Consider the following 23564-nt stretch of genomic DNA (forward strand, 5'->3'; position numbering starts at 1 on the left):
TTTTTTTTGTCTAGATAAAGAACAGTAGGTTTTTTCATCATTACTTATTGTGAAGCACAATAGGACTGACTTTTAACAGCCAGGAATGAAGAAACATGATGATTGATATCTGCAGGTGGTTTAATGTTCATGTGGACAGTACAGGCAGAAGCAGACTTCTGTGAAAGCTCAGTCATCACATGGCTGAGGTAAAAATAGCAGCATATGGTGCACCATATGCTAGTTAAAACGATGGTCCCCATGTCACTGCTGGTTTGAAATCTCGCATTTTATTTATTTTCATGACAGGGAGTCATATCTCAGAGGTTCTGCAGGAGAACGAGGCTCTGAAGCAGCACCTGGAGACGCTGCAGCTGCAAACTGAGCAGGAGAAGCAGACATTAAAGGCAGATGTGATACAGGCCCAGGATGAGCTGTGCAGGTGGGAATGTCACTGGAATAACAGGGTTCGTACAGGTGCTTGAAGTCCTTGAAAATACTGGAATTTTGATAATGTGTTTTCAAGGTCTGAAGAGTGCTGGACTTTTATTTGAAGTGCTTGAAAATGCTTGCAATTATAACTGTGATGTGATTTACTGACTTATTTTGAATGTTTACTCTGACTGGTTAGATTTCAAGCCAAAGCTACTTACAGAGAAGTGATAGATTTTGAAAAATGACCAGGTGTTCTCAGGTAGAATCCAGGTGCATTTTTGTCCTAAACTTTGTCTCGATGTGAGTGTGCCTGAAGAATCCAAGTGGCTTCCCTTTTTTGGATAAAACTTTGCATTCTCCTTTAATGTCTAAAGTTTTTGCTATTATGAAACATAATTTTAGATGTTTATCGCATAATAGAATGTACATCATTGTGATAAAGAGTGAAAAAAAATAATCATGCATATATGTATTCCTGTAGATTTTTATTTTACCCCAATGATAAGGTGCTGTGCTGGAAAAAATTGAAAATGACCCTTAAAAGTGCTTGAAAAGTGCTTAAAGTTTACCTTGAAAAATGTGTACGAACCCTTAATAATAATAATAATAATAAAAATAATAAAAATGATGCGTGAGATTGACAGACGGATCGGTGCAGCATCTGCAGTGATGCAGTCACTGTATCTGTCGGTTGTGGTAAAGAAGGAAATGAGCTGAAAGGTGAAGCTCTCGATTTACCGGTCAGTCTACGTTCCTACCCTCACCTATGGTCATGAGCTTTGGGTCATGACCGAAAGGACAAGATCCCATATACAATTGGTCGAAATGAGTTTCCTCCGCAGGGTGGCTGGGCGCAGGGATAGGGGGAGGAGCTCAGAGTAGAGCCGCTGCTCCTCCACATCCAGAGGAACTAGCTGAGGTGGCTCAGGCATCTGTTTCGGATGACTCCTGGACGCCTCCCTGGGGTGGTGTTTCGGGCATGTCCCACCAGGAGGAGACCTGAGGGAAGACCCAGGACACGTTGGAGAGACTATGTCTCTGGGCTGGCCTGGGAACGCCTCGGGGTCCCCCCGGAAGAGCTGGAGGAGGAGTCTGAGGAGAGGGAAGTCTGGGCATCCCTGCTTAGACTGTTACCCTGGTGACCCGGCCCCAGATAAAGCGGAAGATAATGGATGGATGGATGGATAATAAAAATTGCATTTATAAATTCAATTCAACTCAAAAGAATCTCAAAATGCTACAGTGAAGAAGAAAGTGTTAGATTAAAATCCTAAATAAAACAAAATACTAAATGTAACCAAACATCACGGTTGTCCATGAAAAGCCTTTGTAAACAGGAACACCTTTAGTCCCTTTCTGAATCAGTCCAATGACTGTGGAACTTTAAGGTGGTCTGGGAGAGAGTTCCAGATACGGGGGGGGGGCAGGACAGAAGGCCTGGTCATCCATGGTCTGAAGCTTGGTTCTGGGGGGGAGAAGGAGGTTGGTGCTGTGGGGCTGGAGGTTTCAGGTTTCAGGTGGAGGGGTGAGGAGGTTCTTAAAGTAGTCAGGGGCGTTTCCATGGATACACTGGTAGGTGATGAGGGCCGTCTTACAGTCAATTCTGGAGGTGATGGGGAGGGAGCCAGTGGAAGTTATGGAGAATTGGTGTGAGCTGTTCCTGTTTATGGACTCTGGTTAAGACTCTGGCAGCATTGTTTTGGATGGATTGCAGTTTTTGGAGCTGTTTCCTGGGGATCCCACAGAGAAGGGCGTTACAGTAGCCAAGCCGCGACCGTAAACTGTAAAAGTTGGTGTTTTAGACCATCAATATGAGGGTAACTGGGTGCAATGTGTCTATCAGGCTAAAGGAGGACTGCACAAAGCAGCTGAGCTCCATGAAGGCAGAACATCTCAGGGTGGAGAACCAACTACGAGCCACCTTCGCCCTCGAGCATTCCTCCTCCAAGGTGGCAGAACTCACCAATAAGATCAACACTCAGGAGGTACAGAACACTATTACAACACTGTGTAAATAGGAAAAATAACACAATAATCTGTCAGAAGTATTACCTCTGTTTTGTTTATATAGTCGTGGAAAAAATTATTAGACCACCCCTTGTTTTCTTCAGTTTCTTGTTCATTTTAATGCCTGGTACAACTAAAGGTACATTTATTTGGACAAATATAATGATAACAACAAAAATAGCTCAGAAGAATTTAATTTCAGAGCTGATATCTAGTCATTTTCCATGGTTTTCTTGATCGTAACCAAAATCGCTTCAGTTCTTACATCAGTATCTATGGCATTGTACTGACAAAAACAGTGCTTTTAGGCATTTCATGTTTTCTTTTCTGTCTGTTTTAGTCACATGATACACACAGGAGTTAGTACTGGATTGCATAACCATTGTTTTTGATGACTTCTGATGGTCTAATAATTTTTTTTCGTAACTATACATCTGCAGATATTGGTGCAACATCTGCAAGAGCAACTGAAAGAGCTACAAGGAACCAAAAGTGCACTGGCAGTATCCAGGACTCGAGAGGACGCTCTGGAGAAACAGGTAGGAGGAGTGAAGGTAGAAAAGTCCTTCTATCACAGTCCAAGTTTAATGCATTCCGTGACTGAGATCGTTTTGAGATTTACTTGTTTTACACATCAGTTTTCCCTATTGAAATTAATTGAAATATAATTAATCTGTCTGTGTCCCCCAAAACCACCCAAAAATCATGTTTAAGAGTTTTTAAAAGAGAAAAAGTACAGGTAGAAAGAAATGAACAATTATAAAAACATCATAAAAGATAAACTGGTTTTATTAACTTATTTACCTTAAAGATGAGGCGATCTGTGTTTAAGATAGACTGTGGAGCAGGGAGGAAGAGGATTATTGTTTGCAAGGACTGAGATCCTGATCGTGTTTTCTCTCAACTACGTGAACACGAGAACTGAGCGAGTGGAGGCTGTGCGAGCTCAGTGCTGACTAGCGGCTGGCTAGTATGAAGCTCGCTCCTACTGCAGATTTCCACTCATCTTTAAATGTATTTATTTTTCTTTTAATTTAAATTCATTTTGTATTTCAAGACAAAAATACTCAGGAGTCATGGCTCGTAAAGCAAATTAGTCAATGGTGCCATCGTACTGCGAGGTTCTACTGTACTGGGCTTCTGCTGGTCCTTAAATCCAATAACTCATAAAATTAATTAAAATTCCATAGAGTTATAGTTTTAAAACTATTACAGATACATAAAGGTAATCTTATAGCTCATAGTATCTTAGATTCTCATGAGATTTTTGGATGAGAATCTGAGATGGTGACAAATTTCTCTTGTGTTGTATTTGTTCAGTCGGCAAGAGTTTGTGGTTTGAGCTTCTCTGCCTCTGACTTAACAGCTGTTTTCAGTAAGTAACTAGTCGCTTTTCCATTGACCCTCAAATTGTGCGACTATTACTTGCACTTAAAAATTCACCAAGTGGAAAAACGACAATTTTGCAAAAACTCTCATTTTTCCATTAAAAGTTTTTGTGCTGGCAAGAGGTGGTTTTTCAGGCGTAGCGTAATTGGTACATCACAAAAACCTTCAATGGAAAGACCTTTTTCCATAGCTAGAGTCACGTGAATTGAAAAAAACGGATGTTGACGGACGTTACAACAAGAGTTTTAAAAGAAACATGGCACTGTATTTGTGGACACACCAGGAAACTTAATCATTTTTTAATTTAGTACAAGATAGAGGGGTAATATATACTAGTAATAATAATAATGACTATATCTGTCAATCAACACCATATTTACGTTCGTCGCCATGTTTATGGAATGACTTCTCATGTCATCTTGCCATAATAAATAAACAAACCATCGTATTTGTGATTTAATGGAAAAACCGACATTATGCACTTCTTGTTTTTGAGATTTAGTAAATACCAGTAAAATTTTGTGCATATGTCCGATGGAAAAGCGACTCCTGGTTTGTCTGTGCGTTCAGCTGACCAGGCTGCTGCAGGAGTTGAAGGAAGCTAAAGAAGCTCAGAGCCCAGAGGTGAAACTCCTGTCCGGCATCGAGAGGAAGATCTGCAACATGCAGCTCAGACACGAGCACAGAGAGAAGGAACTGCAGCAGGTCAGCCTCCGCCAACACCATTCAGCAGCGCTCATCCTACCTCAGATGCAACACTTTCATGATCTCCGCCTCTCCGCTGTCCCTGCAGGTGATCGGCGGATCGTGGCCTCCGCCGGATGTCGATCTCCAGTCGGAGGTGGAGCGCTGGAAACGTCTGGCTAAGGACAAGAGCAGAGAGGTGGAGGCTTTCCGTCTGGAGCTGGACTCCATCCTGGACATCCTGAGACATCTGCAGAGGCAGGGGGTGGTCATCCCAACGCCGCTGTAGCTCCACACAGATGATTTCACGCTCACATGAGGACGTTTTCAGGATCAGAACAGTAGCTTATTTAAATCAACAATGGTTTCATAAACCAGGGGTGTCAAACATATGGTCTGCGGGCCAAAACAGGCCTGCCAAAGGTTCCAATCTGGCACAGAATGAATTTGTGAAGTGCTAAAATTCACTAAATCTCATTTTGGTTCCACTTTCCAAACTTTTAACGATATTCTGCCTGTTACTGAATGTTTTGTGCAGTTGTAGATCCACTGTGATCTGTAATGCACATGTATAAATGATAAGTGGAGGCATAATACTGTTAAAATGCACTTAGTTTTCTGAAGAAATTTCAGGTTTTTCAGCATATTCATATTTTTTTTGTGAAAGTATAGTGTGTAATTGTAAACATTTTTGATTTAATTTAACTTTTATTCACATTACAACAGGAAATATTTGGAGTTCTCATTATTTATGGGTTATTTTGTTATTATTTTACCGGTCTGTCCCACCAGAGGTTAAATTGGGCTGCATGTGACACCCCGGCTTTAAACACTTCAGACATAAGCAGAAATTAACCTAGCAAAAGTGACAGAGAGAACATGTAAAGTAATTTGTTGTGTGTTTGTGTGTGTGTTTTGTTTTTTTGTATTTAAATTATTGTAATATAGAAGCGATGAAAATAAATATTTTTAAATTGTATTGATGTATTCTATTGAGACTGCTGGGATTAATTCACTTCACAACAGAAATAAGATAATTTTTATCTTGCATTTGCAGACCTAACCTTGTGCCTTAAACTCAGTGAACAGTGTTCTAGTGTGATCGGTGTTCCTCAGATCAAATTTTAAAAGTCAGTCCAGTTCCTCTTCAGGGGGCCGTTCTATTAGACTGTAAAATGAACTAGAAATCACATTAACACTGCTGCTCCACCGCTGAATGTTGGGTATCAAATACTGCAGTATTTAAAAGAACCGCACAAGAACATTTAAAGCAGACATTTATGACCGTAGGCTCTGAATGGAGGAACAGACGGAATTAATATTTGGAAATTTATTCTAACACCGCTTCTTCTGGGTCAGAATAACCATTAAGGCAGACAGACTTCTATTCAGGGTTTAATTTTTATACTTTTGTTTTATACAGAACTTTCATCTCAAAATGCAGATGATTTAATTTCCAAAGGTCAAACGCTAACTAACACTAATACACTGGACCAAACTGTTGTGAGGTCAACTCAACACTATTTGTAACTATATCTGTAAGTTTTAGTCCATCTATATGACTTATATCGCAGGTTTTTATATGTTTAATCTAGGGCTGTCAAAGTTAATGCCTTAACACAAATTAGTCCATCATCATGATTAGTCTGATCTGCAGCAAAGAATGACTCTGAACGTCTCTGACAACACATTTGGGTCAGTTTGTCCAAGTAGAGTTACTGTCGCGCATGAATAAATGGTCAGTTGATCTGGTAGTGACAGAGAGCAGAGCCAACCCATAAAAATGGAAGACACTAAACAGCACATTGGCCGTCTGGATGGAAATATGAGGACAAAAAAACCCAAGACGGAACAGTTTACAGTTGTTTTGTTTCTATAAATAGATGTACTTTATTTATCCCAAACTGGGAAATTACAGTGCAGCAGCAGCAGTTTCAAGTTGTTTTGTTGAAACTGATGAAGGTGTTTAATAAACGTGTTAAGTGCATATAGATTCCCTTCTTTCTTGAGCCTGTTTGCTTATGCAAAATGAAATGTGATTAATATAGCTTAAAAATCTGTTAAACTGGAAGAGCAAACATCCTCCAACTCATCAGGCTTCACTGAAAGACATTATGCAACACTTAGATTTGGAGAAAATCTAATCTAATAAAAGATAATGTAAAGTCATTTTATTCAATTTGGCAGCCCTTTATAGATTACTTTAATGTTAAGTAAGTAGACAGACAACCCCCACCCCCCCTTTTTTTTTTTTTTTCCAATGTGTGTGTGAGTGCAGGTGTAGTGTTCTTGTTCTGACATCACATATACTGGATACTATATGACTTTTTTTATATTGTCATTGTTCTAATTTCAATAAAAAATGAGTTAAAAAAATCATTCAATTATATTTAATCATGATTAATCGAAATTAATCCACCACAACCCTGTGATGAAACTAATTAAAATTTTTAATCGTTTGACAGCACTAGTTTAATCCTTTATCACTCCTGCAAAAAAATAATAAACTTGTCACCAATTAAATGTTTAGGCCAGAACAATCGAATCTAAAAATGTTCATTAATAGTGAGAATGCAAAAATGTCCAAGAATAAGTAATGGAATTTTAAGGTTTAGTCCAGGAACAAAAACATAAACATGGCTTACACCGCAAAAAAAAAAAAAGAGATTCCTGGAGAATATTTGAAGGTTGAGTCTAGACAGTGGAAGAAGATAACAGAAACCCTTAACAAGACCCAAATCCTTTCATTTTCAGTCTTTTGTTCCAGACAAAACTGGAATGCATAATTGACTCTTAAAGCAATCAGGAAGTAATAATGTATGGGATTCAGCAGCAATCATGTGTACTTCTGTTTGGTTTGAGTGGGCCGCATGCAGCGCAGAGCGTGGCTCAGCCTTCCCCAGTTCTGGCTTTTTGTCTGGACTTTATTCACAAAGCAACAAAAGAGGCACAGTTTACAGTTTGATCGATGCAAAGATTACAATGCTCTGTTTTCTGTCTGCAGCGGAGGGATACTGAGGACACGTGATAGCTCCAGACATCGATAGAAAGGACGCAAAAGGAACATTTGAAAGTAATTGTGTTCTTGTTCCAGTAAGAAAGTACAACTCCCATAAGACTTTGTGGCGTATGTTCTGGTTTGATGATGAATGGACTCAAACACAGACACAGAAAACAGGACATGTCTTTATCAAACAACTTAGTTTTAATACTTTTACAGGGTTTCTGTCCTCAAAACCTCTTAAATAGGTCTTAGATATTACAATATGCAGGGTGTCCACGACGTCTCTTTACAACTTAAAAAAATTATGACATAAGCAATTGACGAGATGTGCTAATCAGATTTGTTGTATGTACTCAGTGGTTATCAGAGTTTTTAATCACTTTGTGGGATCATTGGTTCATTTTTCCTCAACGAGAGATCAATTAATGCAAATGTTTACCTTGACCTTTTGAGTGATGGAATCGAACAAGCAACCCTTCAATCACAAGCCAACCCTTCAGCCTTCCAGGCCATGGCTGCCACACATTTGTCTGTTCATTTGTGTTTGTAACATATTTGTTAAATTGTAAAGAGACTTGATGGACACCCTGTAGATTTTTTAAAAATCGGACCAATGGCCCTGTATCTTACCGGCCAAATTAAAAGTTTTGGGAAATGTATCCAGATGCCATTTATTCTGCCCCAGTTCTGTGTATTTATTCTATTACAGAAATAGTCCATGTTTTGCTCATATTCCAATCAGATCTGTAACAAATTCAAATTCCAATTTGATATCATTGATACTGATTTATTGGCTCAATCCACTTCCTATCTCTTTTAATGGGAAAATTTTTCAAAGTCGCACCAAATCCAGAATCAGATCCGGATGGAAATAATTTCAATCCCTTGTGTTGACATCATCATACAGAAGCTGTATACCAAGTCTGAAGTCAATCAGAACTGGAGTTTGGGAGAAAAAGACGATTGAAATGTTTTCCCCATAAGAGCCCATGTTAAACTTTGTGTCAGTTCCAGATCCAGAAGCAGATCCTGATCAGCATGTGGACATTATGTTTTGGTCATCTCCCCATCAGGGCTGGACTGGAGACATTTACACTGGATATCATTTATATTTACTGAGTTATTGCATCCATCCACTTCCTATCTCTTATAACACTGGTCAACAACAAATTTATTGTTTCAGTTTTTTGAGCTGATTTAGGATCATTTTGGTGCTGAATCCAAAAATCACATTAATTTTGCTCAATCAGGTCAACTTTCTGAACTCTGCTACATATTGGCTTTTGAACATTTTTGCTTACATTTATGGGCATTTTCACATCATATGATACAAAATTCTTTCATATTTCTTGCAATAAACGAGTTCTGAAGATTTTACTTTTGCCAATTTATGATGAATGTTTTTTTCAATATTACAGGTGAATGAAATGGCTTCGACTAGAAGATCTTGCCACAATAAGCCTGACGTATTCTGCTCCATCTGCAGTGAATACACCATCATACCTAACAGGAATCAAGTCACAAGTTTCATAAAGTGTGCTTACCAATGTGATTTTGGTATTAAACTTGGTGACCAAGATAAAGTTTACAAAAATGTAATCAATTTTGTGAGAAGATCAATTTTTTCAAAATCAAATTAGCAAAAAAAACCTGACCTGATTGAGAAAAACAGATGTCATTTTTGGATGTAGCGGTGCAAAATGGTCCTAATTCAGTTGAAAAAACCTAGACAACTTGCGAAAAAATATTTCTTTGTAACCCAGTGTAATGGGGAAATTTTTCAAAGTCGCACCACATCCAGAATCAGATCCGGATCCAAATAATTTCACTAACTTTTGTTGACATCATCATGAAGAAGCTGTATACCAAGTTTGAGGTCAATCAGAACTGTAGTTTCGGAGAAGAAGACAATTGAAATTTTTGTAACGGACGACAGATTACGACAGACGCCGCATGACAACAATAGCTTACGGCCTGTTGACGGGTAAGCTAAAAAAATTGGGATCATGTCAAGGCTAAGTTGATTATTTTAATGTTACCTTTAATTCTGCAATGACAAAGTAGTAGCTTGATCTGTGTTTGGGGGGGAAAAAAATTGTCAGTTGAAACTAATATGTAACCCACAATTCATGAATAATTGGTGACTGGATGCATGTTTTGGTGACTGTTAGTCTGTGTGTATGATGTGGTGATATTTTGCAGTGAGGTTGCAGGCGGCATCCAACGGAACACTGATCACCTCACTCTCCCGTACAGTAGCTGCTGAAAATGTGGAAATGTGAGTTTGATTTGTTTGTTGAGGGTATTCTGGATCATGGGATATGAAGTCTGGTCCCCACTCAAACATAACATATGATGCGCATGCACTTTAACACCTGCTCTAAAACAGGGAAAAAAGAAGAGGAGGTCCATTTGGAGCTGCTGTAGAAACATGGTGGACCCTTTGTACATATAAATACTCATTCTTAAGTAATAAAACCACAACAGTTCAGTTTTTCAGGGGATTATACAGTAATGAAAATATTATTATGAGTCTTACATGACATTTGTACAGTTTCATGCTCTCTAAGTCTTTGCCATTGAACCTTTAAAAAGCAAAACCAAAAAACTAATATTAAAATCTGAATTGAGGTTGAAGGCATTTTACTTTTCCAATGTCAAAAACAGAGAGAAAATGTAAAAACAAAAAAACAAAAAAAATTGGATTTTTATTTTCTATTCCATTAAACAAAAAAGAAAATCACCAGAAAACACATCTGAAAAAAGATTAGATGCAGAGTCTCATTAAACCAGACTGAACAGTGATGGTTTGAAAAGAAAAAGTGGTAAGAAAATTGTTAAATGCTGCAGTTTTATTTTTTTTTCATTCATGTAGTTATTTTATCCACATTCTCCAAAATCAAATTATCTGCGTCATGACCTGAGTTATTACAGTTGACGAAACTCCGCCCTCTGCTCTAATCACTCAGGTGATCGTTACTCCTGTTGCTCTGGTCCCGCCCCTCCAGAATGATTGGCAGCTCCGTCTCCCCCAGCAGCAGGTCGTCGTCCCCCACAGTCGAGCTCTGTTCAGAACTCACAAAGTTGGGGATGTTGAAGTGTGCCAGCAGGACGGCGGCGTCCTTCTCTGTCCTGTTATCTGTCACGGCCACCTCCTGCAGCAGCACGCCCCCCCCCACCTCCAGACCGCTGCTGTGGGACCCCCCCGGACCTGACCCCCCTCCATCTGTGGTCCACAGGGCTCTGGAGCTCCTCGGATCCTTGTTGGATGTGTAGCACTGAAACACACAACGGGATGTGTCCACGCCGTGAGGGTGTGGGGGAGGGGCTTCATTACTGAGGTTAGTGTCCAAGTAGCCAATCAGGCGAGCTCGCTTCTCACATTGTTGTCCACTGCTGCAAACAGGAAATGAAAACGGAGAGGTCACATTTATGTTGACCTTTTTTCTTCCTTTTTTGCATCAAAGAAACATTTTTTGAAAGTGTTCCGCAGATTCTAGCTGCTTCTTAAAGGTGCGGGAGACTTTCGTGAGCAATTTTTCATCAAATCTGTCAGACCTCAGTCATATCCTAAGTAGGGATGGGAATCGTACATACACATCGATACATCAGTATGATGCGTTGGGGTGCATCATCAGTGACGTTTCCTGGGTTCATTGGGGGTTTCGGGGGGTCTTTCAACATCATACCCCCTCCGGCAGGTGACCCAGCTGGGGTCATGATGTGCCATAATGATGTTGTAGTATTTGCTTTGGAGGTCTTTGTAAAGAATTTGACAAATGTGTAAGTGCGGAATGAGTGGAACCTCCAATGATCATTAATGGTCAGAAGGGTTCAGGTACAAGATTTATTATCTGGAATGTCAGTAGCATAAATGATGGATGGATGGATGGATGGATGCTAGATAGATGGATGGATGATGGATGGATGGATAGATGGATGGATAGATAGATAGATAGATAGATAGATAGATAGATAGATAGATAGATAGATAGATAGATAGATAGATAGATAGATAGATAGATAGATAGATAGATAGATACTTTATTAATCCCATGGGAAATTCAAGAGTCATGGCGGAATGTAAATAATGAGCTGGATTCAAACCTGGTTCAACACAGTGATGGTGAGGCCCATGCTACTGTTATTTATGTGAATGTAAGGTCTGAAATTTGAATTCCTTAAACCTGCTGTCAGAATATGCAGACAGAATTTGCCGTTAATACGACCCATCTGAAATCCTGAATATTTTCATAGAATATGAAATAACGAGTGAACGCAAACAGAGTCACTAGACGGATATCCATCCATATGTATCACAATGTTTTAAGGGAGTTTTTAGAAAATCCTCAAAAGAAAATGCAAATTTCTGAACATTTCCATCCATGACCAGCGATTCATCATCACTATCATGGTATAAAAATGGTCAGTGTATCTTTTGGTAATTGGATTTTCTTTTGAGAAACAAAAGAAAAACTAGCTGTGAATTAATTTTCATTTTAAAATAAAAGCATTCAAATTAAATTTCAAGGATTTTTTCTTTTTCAGTGTCAAAACAGATAAACCCAATTTAAAATACAGATTGATTTTTGTTTTCTCTTTCTAATAACATAAAAGACAGTTACTACCTGACAGGAATGGGAAAAATGGACCAAAAATACCTGTTTTTTTATTTTCTGAGATCAGATGTTGTCATTTTCAAGGAAAGAGCGCTAATGCCTGGGCCCCAAAGAATCGTACGAAGAATGGGTTTGTATGAATCTTCCAGTTTGTACAAAATCTGGACATTGTAGACATGCTCCCTCCACGAATGTCTATGAACTCCAGATTTTGTTTTAACTGGAAGATTTGTACAAACCCCTCCTTTGTAAGATTCCTTGTTTCCCAGGCATTAGCGCTCTTTCCTTGAAAATGACAACATCCAGTGTCAGAAAATGGTCCGTTTTTCCATTTCTGTAAGGTAGTAACTTTGTTTTTTGTTATTAGAAAGACAAAACAAAATTGTTGCATAATGGTGACCCATGTAAATTTATTTCTAAAGTGCACTCTGTTTTGATAAAAGAATGTCTTAAACCAAAGATGTATAACTCCAAAGAAAGGTGGGAATCAGACTTAAACATCACAACTGAAGACGCCCTCTGGTCCGATTTGTGTGAGAACAGCATATCAGCCACTATAAACTCAAGATGTAGGCTTATCCATTACAACTTTCTGCATCAGTTATATCTGACTCCAGAAAAAATCCATAGGTCTAAACCTGAACTCTCTGATGTATGCTTCCGATGTGCAGTAGAAATTGGCTCAGTCTTACATTGTACTTGGTCGTGTGTGAAAGTCAGAGATTTTTGGCTGGGCTTGTGTGATATTTTGTCTAATGTTACCAAGAGTTCAATACCCCTGGATCTTGAAATTTGTCTCACTGGAAATTTTATGAAGACTAATGAACCGCTAAACAAATATCGAACAAAATTCCTCGAAATAGCCTTGGCAGTGGCTAGAAAAATTATTGCTGTTACATGGAAGTCTGATTCTCCCATTCTTTTAACCAAATGGTACACAGAGATGAACAGTTGTGTCCCTTTAGAAAAAATAACATATAGCCTAAGAAAGTCATATAAAACTTTTGTCAGAATTTGGCAACCTTACTTAGACTATGTAGGTGCAATTGTAATTTAACTGGTCTTATTGTGTCATGCCATGTGTCCTTTTGAATAAAAAGTAAGGAGGAGTTTTTTTTTGTTTGTTTGTTTGTTTGTTTTTTCGAGTGAGCAGGGGAGGGAGGGGGGCAGTATTTGTCACATTTGTTTGTTCCATTGTTCTCCTTCTTCATTTGTAAAATGAAAATTCAAAAACCAAAATAAAATATTAAAAAAAAAGAAAGACAAAACAAAAATCAATCTGTTTTTTAAATTTGGTTTATCTGTTTGGACGCTGCCCAAAAATGTACATGTTATGAGTCGTGCATAGCGTTCCGTACTAACTGAGCTTTTGATTGAGGAGCTGATGAACGTGAGTTTTCCTTCTGAACTGATCCACCGGTCTGAATCGTGTCACACCTCTAACTCTCCTGTGGTTTGTCTTTGTTTCTCATTTGTTTTTTCATACATAACAGCCTTTCATTCCTGTTTCCATCTGTTGTTTCTCATCTAAATTCCGTGAACATTGCAGTCTCTGTAGTGATCCGCACTCACACAGATGCAGAATTATGGGAGAAATCTGTTTCTATTGCATGAAATTCCATTTTAATGGTTTAAAACAATAGATCTGAAAACGCACCTACTGACACAGACTGTAGGAGCTATTTGTCGGTTTAGTTTTTTTTTTGTTTAAAGTTAATTTACCTTTTTTGTTTACTAACTTAGTATTTTTTTGCTAATTGTTTATTTTTTGTTTAATATTTAGAATATACAGGGTGGGGAAGCAAAATGTACACTGAACATTTAGTTGTTTTTTCTCAGCAGACACTACATCAATTGTTTTGAAACCAAACATATACTGATGTCATAATCATACCTAACACTATTATCCATACCTTTTCACAAACTTTTGCCCATATGAGTAATCAGGAAAGCAAACGTCAAAGAGTGTGTGATTTGCTGAATGCACTCGTCACACCAAAGGAGATTTCCAAAATAGTTGGAGTGTCCATAAAGACTGTTTATAATGGAAAGAAGAGAATGACTATGAGCAAAACTATTACCAGAAAGTCTGGAAGATACTATTAAAGAAGAATGGGAGAAGTTGTCACCCCAATATTTGAGGAACACTTGTGCAAGTTTCAGGAAGCGTGTGAAGGCAGTTATTGAGAAAGAAGGAGGACACATAGAATAAAAACATTTTCTATTATGGACATTTTCTTGTGGCAAATAAATTTTCATGACTTTCAATAAACTAATTGGTCATACACTGTCTTTCAATCCCTGCCTCAAAATATTGTACATTTTGCTTCCCCACCCTGTATGTTTTAATTTTTATGGTTATTGTTTTCATTCTTTGGTATTTCGCACCTTTTTTCTTTTGTGTTTTCTTATTGGTTTAGACCGTGGGCACCTGGGTATAGAGGGAATGCACATCCGTCACTTCCCCCCTAGGCCACACCCCTCTCAGTCAGACTGAGCGGCAAAAACAAACCGGCTCAACATGGTGGAGTACAGCAGTAACTCCAGCCAGACCGGGAAAACTGTGGAATATAAAATGAAATTAAAGACAACTGGACTGGACATGGATCCATACAAGCTACCAAACAACAAGTGTTCTACCAACACTGATCTGGGACAGAAATCACCTATCCTGACATTTAGATGAACCTGAGTTCAACGCCGGGAAAATCCCCAATGCAAAGGCTGAAAGCATCCAACAGACCCAGAGTTGTGTCCATCCTGGTCCTGGTTCATTAGAGGATTCCAGCTGGTGAGTGCTTTAATTCAACATACTATTGTTTTGGAGGTTTTGTGTCAGTGCAGATGGATTTTCTTGGTGGTGATTTCCAAGGTAAAGGCCCAGAAGACAGAAGAATAAATAAAGCCCAAATAAAAAGAATAAAATACAAGAATAGATTAAAAAGCCATTCAATTAAAAACAATATAAATAAATAAACAAATAAATAGAATAGATAAACTAGAAGCACTCGGAGAGCGCAGACCTCCGCCAAGGCTGATCAGTGGCCCCCCCCGTGGGCCCCCCCACCCCCGATCACCACCAAAATTTAATCGTTTCTTCCTTATCCCATTTCCAACAAACCCTGAAAATTTCATCAAAATCTGTCCATAACTTTTTGAGTTATGTTGCACACTAACGGACAGACAAACAAACAAACCCTGGCAAAAACATACCCTCCTTGGCGGAGGTAATAAGAACAATAAACCACTACCAAATAAAAAATATAGACAGTTGTAAAGGTTAAAGTCACTAATTAGTGTGACCTCTGACCCTATGAAAATATAGTCGTATCGAACCCTAACCCAAAACCACCTTTCTGGTGTCATTACTCAGGAATAGGGTTAAAGATGGACCTGTGGAGTTGAATGAATGAAGAACTCAGACCCACGCAGAGCATTTACAGTTTATGGAGACCACAGGGAAATGTTTTCAAATGCAGAATTCCATTTTTTTTTTAAAAAGCTAAATTTCTCTCCTTTAATACAGACACTGACGAATGCACGTGTGGACATAAGTTTACTAAACCTACAAACCTAACATTGAACCAGGACTTCTGCACAGTTCTGTACATGGATGCCACCACACACAAATCTACATAAACAGACATAGACCCTGTGTTTTTTTCCATCTTCAATTATGGTAATTTTTTGGAGTTCAAGAGTAATCGCATCTGCCTCTTACAATGCACCTCCTCATGCATTATGAGTGATCACACCTCCTGCTCTACATGCAAATAACCATGGAAACGTCATAGAAACACTGCTCCACCACTCTGCATCTGACTGTAGACAGGAGCATCCACCCCTCTGTTTCTCATCCACCCCTCTGTTTCTCATCCACCCCTCTGTTTCTCATCCACCCCTCTGTTTCTCATCCACCCCTCTGTTTCTCATCCATCCCTCTGCAGTTCATCATCCCTCTGTTTCTCATCCATCGCTCTGTTTCTCATCCATCCCTCTGCAGTTCATCATCCCTCTGTTTCTCATCCATCCCTCTGTTTCTCATCCATCCCTCTGCAGTTCATCATCCCTCTGCCTTTCATCCATCCCTCTGTTTCTCATCCACCCCTCTGTTTCTCATCCATCCCTCTGTTTCTCATCCATCCCTCTGCAGTTCATCATCCCTCTGTTTCTCATCCATCCCTCTGTTTCCCATCCATCGCTCTGTTTCTCATCCATCCCTGTTTCTCATCCATCCCTCTGTTTCTCATCCATCCCTCTGCAGTTCATCATCCCTCTGTTTCTCATCCATCGCTGTTTCTCATCCATCCCTCTGTTTCTCATCCATCCCTCTGCCTTTCATCCATCCTTCTGTTTCTCATCCATCCCTCTGCATTTCATCCATCCCTGTTTCTCATCCATCCCTCTGTTTCTCATCCATCCTTCTGCATTTCATCCATCCCTGTTTCTCATCCATCCCTCTGTTTCTCATCCATCCTTCTGTTTCTCATCCATCCCTCTGTTTCTCATCCATCCCTCTGCCTTTCATCCATCCCTCTGTTTCTCATCCATCCCTGTTTCTCATCCATCCCTCTGCATTTCATCCATCCCTCTGTTTCTCATCCATCCCTCTGCCTTTCATCCATCCCTGTTTCTCATCCATCCCTCTGCATTTCATCCATCCCTCTGTTTCTCATCCATCCTTCTGCATTTCATCCATCCCTGTTTCTCATCCATCCCTCTGTTTCTCATCCATCCCTCTGCATTTCATCCATCCCTCTGTTTCTCATCATCCCTCTGCATTTCATCCATCCTTCTGTTTCTCATCCATCCCTCTGTATTTCATCCAACCCCTCTGTTTCTCGTCCATCCCTCTGTTTCTCATCCATCCTTCTGCATTTCATCCATCCCTGTTTCTCATCCATCCCTCTGTTTCTCATCCATCCTTCTGTTTCTCATCCATCCCTCTGTTTCTCATCCATCCCTCTGCCTTTCATCCATCCCTCTGTTTCTCATCCATCCCTGTTTCTCATCCATCCCTCTGCATTTCATCCATCCCTCTGTGTCTCATCCATCCTTCTGCATTTCATCCATCCCTGTTTCTCATCCATCCCTCTGTTTCTCATCCATCCCTCTGCATTTCATCCATCCCTCTGTTTCTCATCATCCCTCTGCATTTCATCCATCCCTCTGTTTCTCATCCATCCCTCTGTATTTCATCCAACCCCTCTGTTTCTCGTCCATCCTTCTGTTTCTCATCCATCCCTCTGTTTCTCATCCATCCCTCTGCCTTTCATCCATCCCTCTGTTTCTCATCCATCCCTGTTTCTCATCCATCCCTCTGCATTTCATCCATCCCTCTGTTTCTCATCCATCCTTCTGCATTTCATCCATCCCTGTTTCTCATCCATCCCTCTGTTTCTCATCCATCCTTCTGTTTCTCATCCATCCCTCTGTTTCTCATCCATCCCTCTGCCTTTCATCCATCCCTGTTTCTCATCCATCCCTCTGCATTTCATCCATCCCTCTGTTTCTCATCCATCCTTCTGCATTTCATCCATCCCTGTTTCTCATCCATCCCTCTGTTTCTCATCATCCCTCTGCATTTCATCCATCCCTCTGTTTCTCATCCATCCCTCTGTATTTCATCCAACCCCTCTGTTTCTCGTCCATCCCTCTGTTTCTCATCCATCCCTCTGTATTTCATCCAACCCCTCTGTTTCTCGTCCATCCCTCTGTTTCTCATCCATCCCTCTGTATTTCATCCAACCCCTCTGTTTCTCGTCCATCCCTCTTTCTCATCCATCCCTCTGTTTCTCGTCCATCCCTCTGTTTCTCATCCATCCCTCTGTTTCTCATCCATCCCTCTGTTTCTCGTCCATCCCTCTGTTTCTCATCATCCCTCTGCATTTCATCCATCCCTCTGTTTCTCATCCATCCCTCTGTATTTCATCCAACCCCTCTGTTTCTCGTCCATCCCTCTGTTTCTCATCCATCCCTCTGTATTTCATCCAACCCCTCTGTTTCTCGTCCATCCCTCTTTCTCATCCATCCCTCTGTTTCTCGTCCATCCCTCTGTTTCTCATCCATCCCTCTGTTTCTCGTCCATCCCTCTGTTTCTCATCCATCCCTCTGTTTCTCATCCATCCCTCTGTTTCTCATCCATCCCTCTGTTTCTCTCGTATGATCATATGTTGGTGTCCCCAGTATTCAAATCCAGCCTCCACTCAGTTCTTCTACGTGGGTGGTCTCTCTGGACTTTAAAGCGGTGCTTCCTCTGGTGGTTTCCATCCTCTCAGATGTCCATCCAGCAGGCAGAGTAAATATTGACTCATTCCTCTTGGATGCACTGATAAGCAGAGCTCTTAATAAGCCGGCAGGACGATGCGCTCATTCTGCTTCAGCTGCTGTAATAACCTGGCCTGCTGCTGTTTGTGTGCATTTACAGGACCAGCAGATGTTCTGGCACACTCAGCTGCTTTCAGGTCTATGTTAATGGAAACAGTGGACTGGACATGTTTTTGGTTTTTTTACCTTTAGTGATTGCAGCTTTAAATAGCAACAGGTTCTTTTCCATACAGAATTGGAATAGAAAAGGAGAGAGGCAGGTATTAAGGTAGATGTAAATGAGTAGCACTTCCCAGCCTAATAACCCGCCTCCATCCATCTCTTCATTCTGTCTCGATGTTTTAATAACACTATTTTCATCTGGCTAATGCTGTGGTTCCCAACCTTTTTTGGCTCCTGACTCCATTTTAACATCACACATTTTTGGCGACCCCAGACATTCAAAATGGAGACTTTTTTTTTTTTTTTTTGCTAAAATTAATTTAAATTTAAATTTTAATCATGTTGTGATACAGAGCGTATTAAATGGGAGTTGAATGTGTGACTTTGACTAGTTCTAAAATGTCGGATGGACATCATAAATCATACATCATGAACTAAAATGGAGAAGAAGAGGAAATGTAATGTTATGAGTTGTCTGCTTAATCTTTACACTACAAAGTTCTTTTGCTCGAAGAGTCTTTTTATTTTTGCAAGTCCTAAGTTATATTCTGAGTTCTATTTTCCAACTGTATCTTTGTATTTTTATTTTAGAGGTACTGAACAGTCAGGTTTGATTCGTGTGTGGTTTGGATGAACTCACACCTGCCTGTGCTGAACTCAGAGCAGAGGTCAGATTCTACCAAAAAAATCTAATTTTACAGCTTTAGAAAGTAGTTGTGGTAAAGAGAGTCGAGCAGAAAAACCAGATTTTGAACCTGGGGAAATTTTTGTGGTCAAGAAATGCTAGCTTAATGGTGCAGGTGTTAAGCAAAAGCTGTGCACATGTAAAAGCATGTGCTTTTCTTAGACTTAGCTTATGGAGTGACTGACATGTTCTGCCCAGTAACTACCATTAAACAATAATAAGCATACGACGAATGATGTCATTGAATAATGGGAGTCTGCAACAGTCACTAAAGACTATAAAAAGTAACAAAGGAAACTCTTTTTGGTGGCTTTTTCTTTTTCTCTCTGTGACGAAATGTGTCTTTGATGCGAGATTCTTTTGTAACTTTTGCCTGAAGCAGTAAATCAAGCTATTGTTTTAACCTTTTAAAACCTCAAACCTTCTTTTTTGCTGAGTTCTTCCATTTCTCCTGGTTTGGTCCGTCCATCTGAAACGTAACTGGTGAGTTAAATTTAAATTATGTGACCCCCCCCCCCCCTCTGGTAAGCAGCCTAAATGGAGTCGTGACAGAGCCAACGATTTTAGTACTTTGCAACCACATAGATGTCCAGGAATCAGCAAAGTCACTTTTCCGAGGTAGTAAAAATAGAAAAATCTGGAACAATAATCCATTTAACTAACATAATTGTGTTTTTTGAGATTATTGGGCTACCTGTTACAATGTAATAGTTTTCTATATTATGTTGCAAATAAACATTAATTTTAGACAACATTAAGGCTATATTATGTATATTATTATGGACAGAGGCAGAAAAGCCAGGTGTAGATTACTGCACAAAGTGATGATGGTGATGATAGTCATCACATAATACAACCACTGTCAGCACTCCAAACATTACCAACAGGTTAGTGACTGAAAAAGCACAGGCAGAAGCAGAATGCTTCTATTAATGCCTGTCCTACAGAACAAATTCAGCTACCCAACGTTCAATATAGTAAAAAGAAAAAAACAAAAATGCAAACAAACAAACAAAAACATAAAGAACTGAAACTAAAACAGAAAACATAGCCAACCAAATTAATGGTAATTTAATGTAGAGTAGAAATAAATTGTTCATTAATTATTAGATCTTAACAAGTGAGAATTTTATTTCCCTTGGTCAGGATTTGTGCAGTCAGTCCAGCTTGTATATAGAATAGAATAGAATAGAATAGAATAGAATAGAATAGAATAGAATAGAATGTCTTGTTTTGTCATTGCACAGGTACAACGAAATTGAAAAGTGCTATTGTCCTAGGTGCCATAAAAAGTATAAATAATGTATATAAAAGAGTATAAAAACTGAAATATAAAAGAAAAACCCTGATTGCATAAATATCTTTAAAAAAAAAAAAAAAAGCAGCATTAAAAAAAGGCTGCAAATTAATACTGATCAAACAAGAACTCAAACTATGAATTATGAAAGAGCTGCAGCATCTGAAACTGACCACAATGAACATGTGACAGATAAACAGAACCACAGTGCTGCAGTTTCAGACTCACAGTTTGTCATGTCTTTTATGTGTTGGGATTGTCTCTCTCAACTCACCATATATTTTTTATTAATATGTTTTTTTTAATTAATTTTTTATCAATTGCTACAAATTTCAGGCAACCCCAAAGTTGAAAATCACTGGGCTAATGTGTGGTGACTCACTCAGGATGTGGAGCTCCAGTCTTGGTCAGAAGCGTGAGGAGGAAAAACATAAAAATGACAAAGACCGCCAGGCCGACCCAGAAACCGATCACTATGGAATCTGCAGAGCAACAAAAGGATACAGAAAGGGTAAGTGATGAGAGAGGGAGTTCACACAACATATTCTGACTCATCTGAGTTCATCCTGGTCCTCAGAGTCGTGGTTATCCAAATGATAACCTGCAGTTGTGTCCCAATCAGATACTGAGACATTAATAGAGGTGGAAAGTGGCTGAGCAGATGAACCAGATAAGATTCCATGACTATATTAACCCATAAAGACCCAGTGTTTCTATTGTGTCAGTTCCCAAATGAAATTTTCTCTCTGTTTAACCTTTCTTAAGTGATTTATCACCATTTATTACAATATTCTCCTCTGTATATTGATTTTATTCCAGTGACAATTAAGCATTTTCCTGTATTTAATTCACAGATCATGTAGATCAGGGGTGTCAAACATGTGGCCCGGGGGCCAAATACAAAGAATCCAGTTGGAATGTTTGTTTTTGCCAAGTGCAAAAATTCCAGAGTCTTGAATTGAGTTAAGCAAAAAAAACTTTAGCTTGAATTAAGGAAAAAATCTTGAATTAAGCCAAAAAAAAAAAAAAAAAATCTTAAATTAAATTTAAAAAATCTTGAAATAAGCCAAAAAAATTCTTCAATCAAGTAAAAAAATCTTCAATTAAGCCAAAAAACTTTCAAATTCAGCAAAAAATCTTGAATTAAGCCAAAAAACATCTTCAATTAAGTAAAAAAATCTTCAATTAACAACTTAATTTTTTTTCTCCTTTGTTTTCGTGCAAAAAATAACATTCAGTTATGAAAATATTTACATTTACAAACTATCCTGTAACACTAAAATGTGAATAACCTGAACAAATATGAAGAACCTGAAATGTCTAAAGAAAATTCAGCACAATTTTAACTATTTTTCTTCCTGTTCCTCAGTGTTTAGTGTCTTTGTAGATCTGATCCATAATGCACATGGACAAATGAGAAGTTGAGGAATAATATTGTTAAAATTGCACTAAATTTTCTTATGTTTTTTAATTTAAATTTCAGTTTTTTCTGTTTTTTTTTTTTTTTCGATAGTTTATAAAAGTAAGTATTTTCATAATTTAATGGGGGGTTTGTTACACTAAAACAAAGACAAAAATTTGGAGTTGTCATTATTTATAGGTTATTATGTTATTATTTTTCTGGTTCGGCCCACTGCAGATCAAATTTAACTGAACATGGCCCCTGGACTAAAATGAGTTTGACACCCCTGATGTAGATATTCATAAAAACTCAGATTAAAGTTGAGGGTTATTACATCAGAATAGAATAGAATAGAAGCTTTATTTGTCGTTGCATAATAAATACAATGAAATTGCACATGCCCCCCCACATAAAAAAACCACAAATAACATTCATACTACATTCTTCTCACTCTTAAATACATTCAATAAGCACAACAAACACAACAAACACACCGAAACACATCACTATTAAAATACTACTATATAAAAGTGCAATTATATATATGTAAAAAAAAAAAAGTGCATCTACATAAAAGTCCTCTGACTTGGATTTTAAAGTGCTGGTGAATATGGTGTATGTTGGTGGTTTCGAGAGTGGATGGCTCTTGGAAAAAAACTGTTAATGAGTCTGGTGGTATGTGATTTGAATGTCCTGTATCGTCTCCCTGAAGGCAGAAGAGTGAAAAGGTGATGACCGGGGTGGGAAGTGTCTGTGCTGATGGACCTGGCTCTTGTATGGTAATGGGAGTTGGCAATGTCTTGAAGAGAGAGAAAGAGAAACAGAGAAAACTGATGAAAAAGTGACTTCTTCTGCAAAATCTACCATTAACTGAACACAAATTAAGTGTGTCCATCCACTGTCATTGATCCAGCTCCATGGGTTTTACTGGTGAATCAATGTTGTAGATGTCGGTGTTTCCATGGTAACTACGGAGCCTCTGAACGTCCAGATGGGTCATATCTGATGACCATGAAAAGGTCTCATATGAACCATCTGGGACCATGAGAACCTCATGGACTGGTCTCTTGCTGGTCCCAGAGTCAGGACTAAACAGGCTGAAGCTGCGTTTCCGTTCTATGTGTTTCAGTTCTATGCAGCTAAACTCTGGAACAGTCTTCCTGATGATGTCAGACAGACCTGAGCTCTGACAGTGTTTCAGTCCAGGCTGAAAACAGCTGTTCAACTGTGCATAGAACAACTGACAGGGTTCTATCTGCACTCTGACCTTTTACTTTGTTTTAATTGATTATTATTTATGTTTTATTGATTATGTTTTAATTATAATTGTGTGTTTTTAATCTCTTTTCCATTTTTGTAAAGCTCTGTGAATTGCCCTGTGTATGAATTGTGTTAGACTAATAAATCTGCCTTGCCTAAACAAAAACCAACGAGCCGCTTTGGCAATATGTGTCATTATCTGCAGGAATCAAAAAAGAAGAACAGACAACCACGTGTTTGGTGCAGGAACTGGTTGTCCAGACGTGGACAGTATGGGCTGTCAGTCCTACAGCAAAGGGAACCAGAGGGAAGCT

General features: G+C 38.9%; 2 protein-coding genes across 4 annotated transcripts in view; one reads left to right on the forward strand and one right to left on the reverse strand.

Moving 5' to 3' along the window:
* Window positions 1-5053, forward strand: part of cep162 (centrosomal protein 162) — a 51935-nt gene extending 46882 nt beyond the window's left edge. The window contains exons 25-29 of one of the 3 annotated variants that reach the window (XM_030158471.1): window positions 289-421; window positions 2258-2399; window positions 2862-2960; window positions 4381-4515; window positions 4604-5053. In XM_030158471.1, coding sequence (XP_030014331.1) covers window positions 289-421; window positions 2258-2399; window positions 2862-2960; window positions 4381-4515; window positions 4604-4783 — 689 coding nt within the window. In that variant the 3' untranslated portion in view covers window positions 4784-5053. The remainder of the gene's footprint in view (window positions 1-288; window positions 422-2257; window positions 2400-2861; window positions 2961-4380; window positions 4516-4603) is intronic. The other 2 variants (XM_030158470.1, XM_030158472.1) reach the window with 2 other exon arrangements.
* A 5378-nt stretch (window positions 5054-10431) lies between these two features.
* mrap2a (melanocortin 2 receptor accessory protein 2a) overlaps window positions 10432-23564 on the reverse strand; it is a 28228-nt gene continuing 15095 nt past the window's right edge. Inside the window, exons 2-3 of the mRNA XM_030158505.1 lie at window positions 20971-21070; window positions 10432-10894 (exon numbers count right to left, since the gene is read on the reverse strand). Of these exons, the coding sequence (XP_030014365.1) occupies window positions 10456-10894; window positions 20971-21070 (539 nt within the window). The 3' untranslated portion in view covers window positions 10432-10455. The remainder of the gene's footprint in view (window positions 10895-20970; window positions 21071-23564) is intronic.

This window comes from Sphaeramia orbicularis, chromosome 16 (genome assembly GCF_902148855.1).
Source record: "Sphaeramia orbicularis chromosome 16, fSphaOr1.1, whole genome shotgun sequence".
Lineage (NCBI taxonomy): Eukaryota > Metazoa > Chordata > Actinopteri > Kurtiformes > Apogonidae > Sphaeramia > Sphaeramia orbicularis.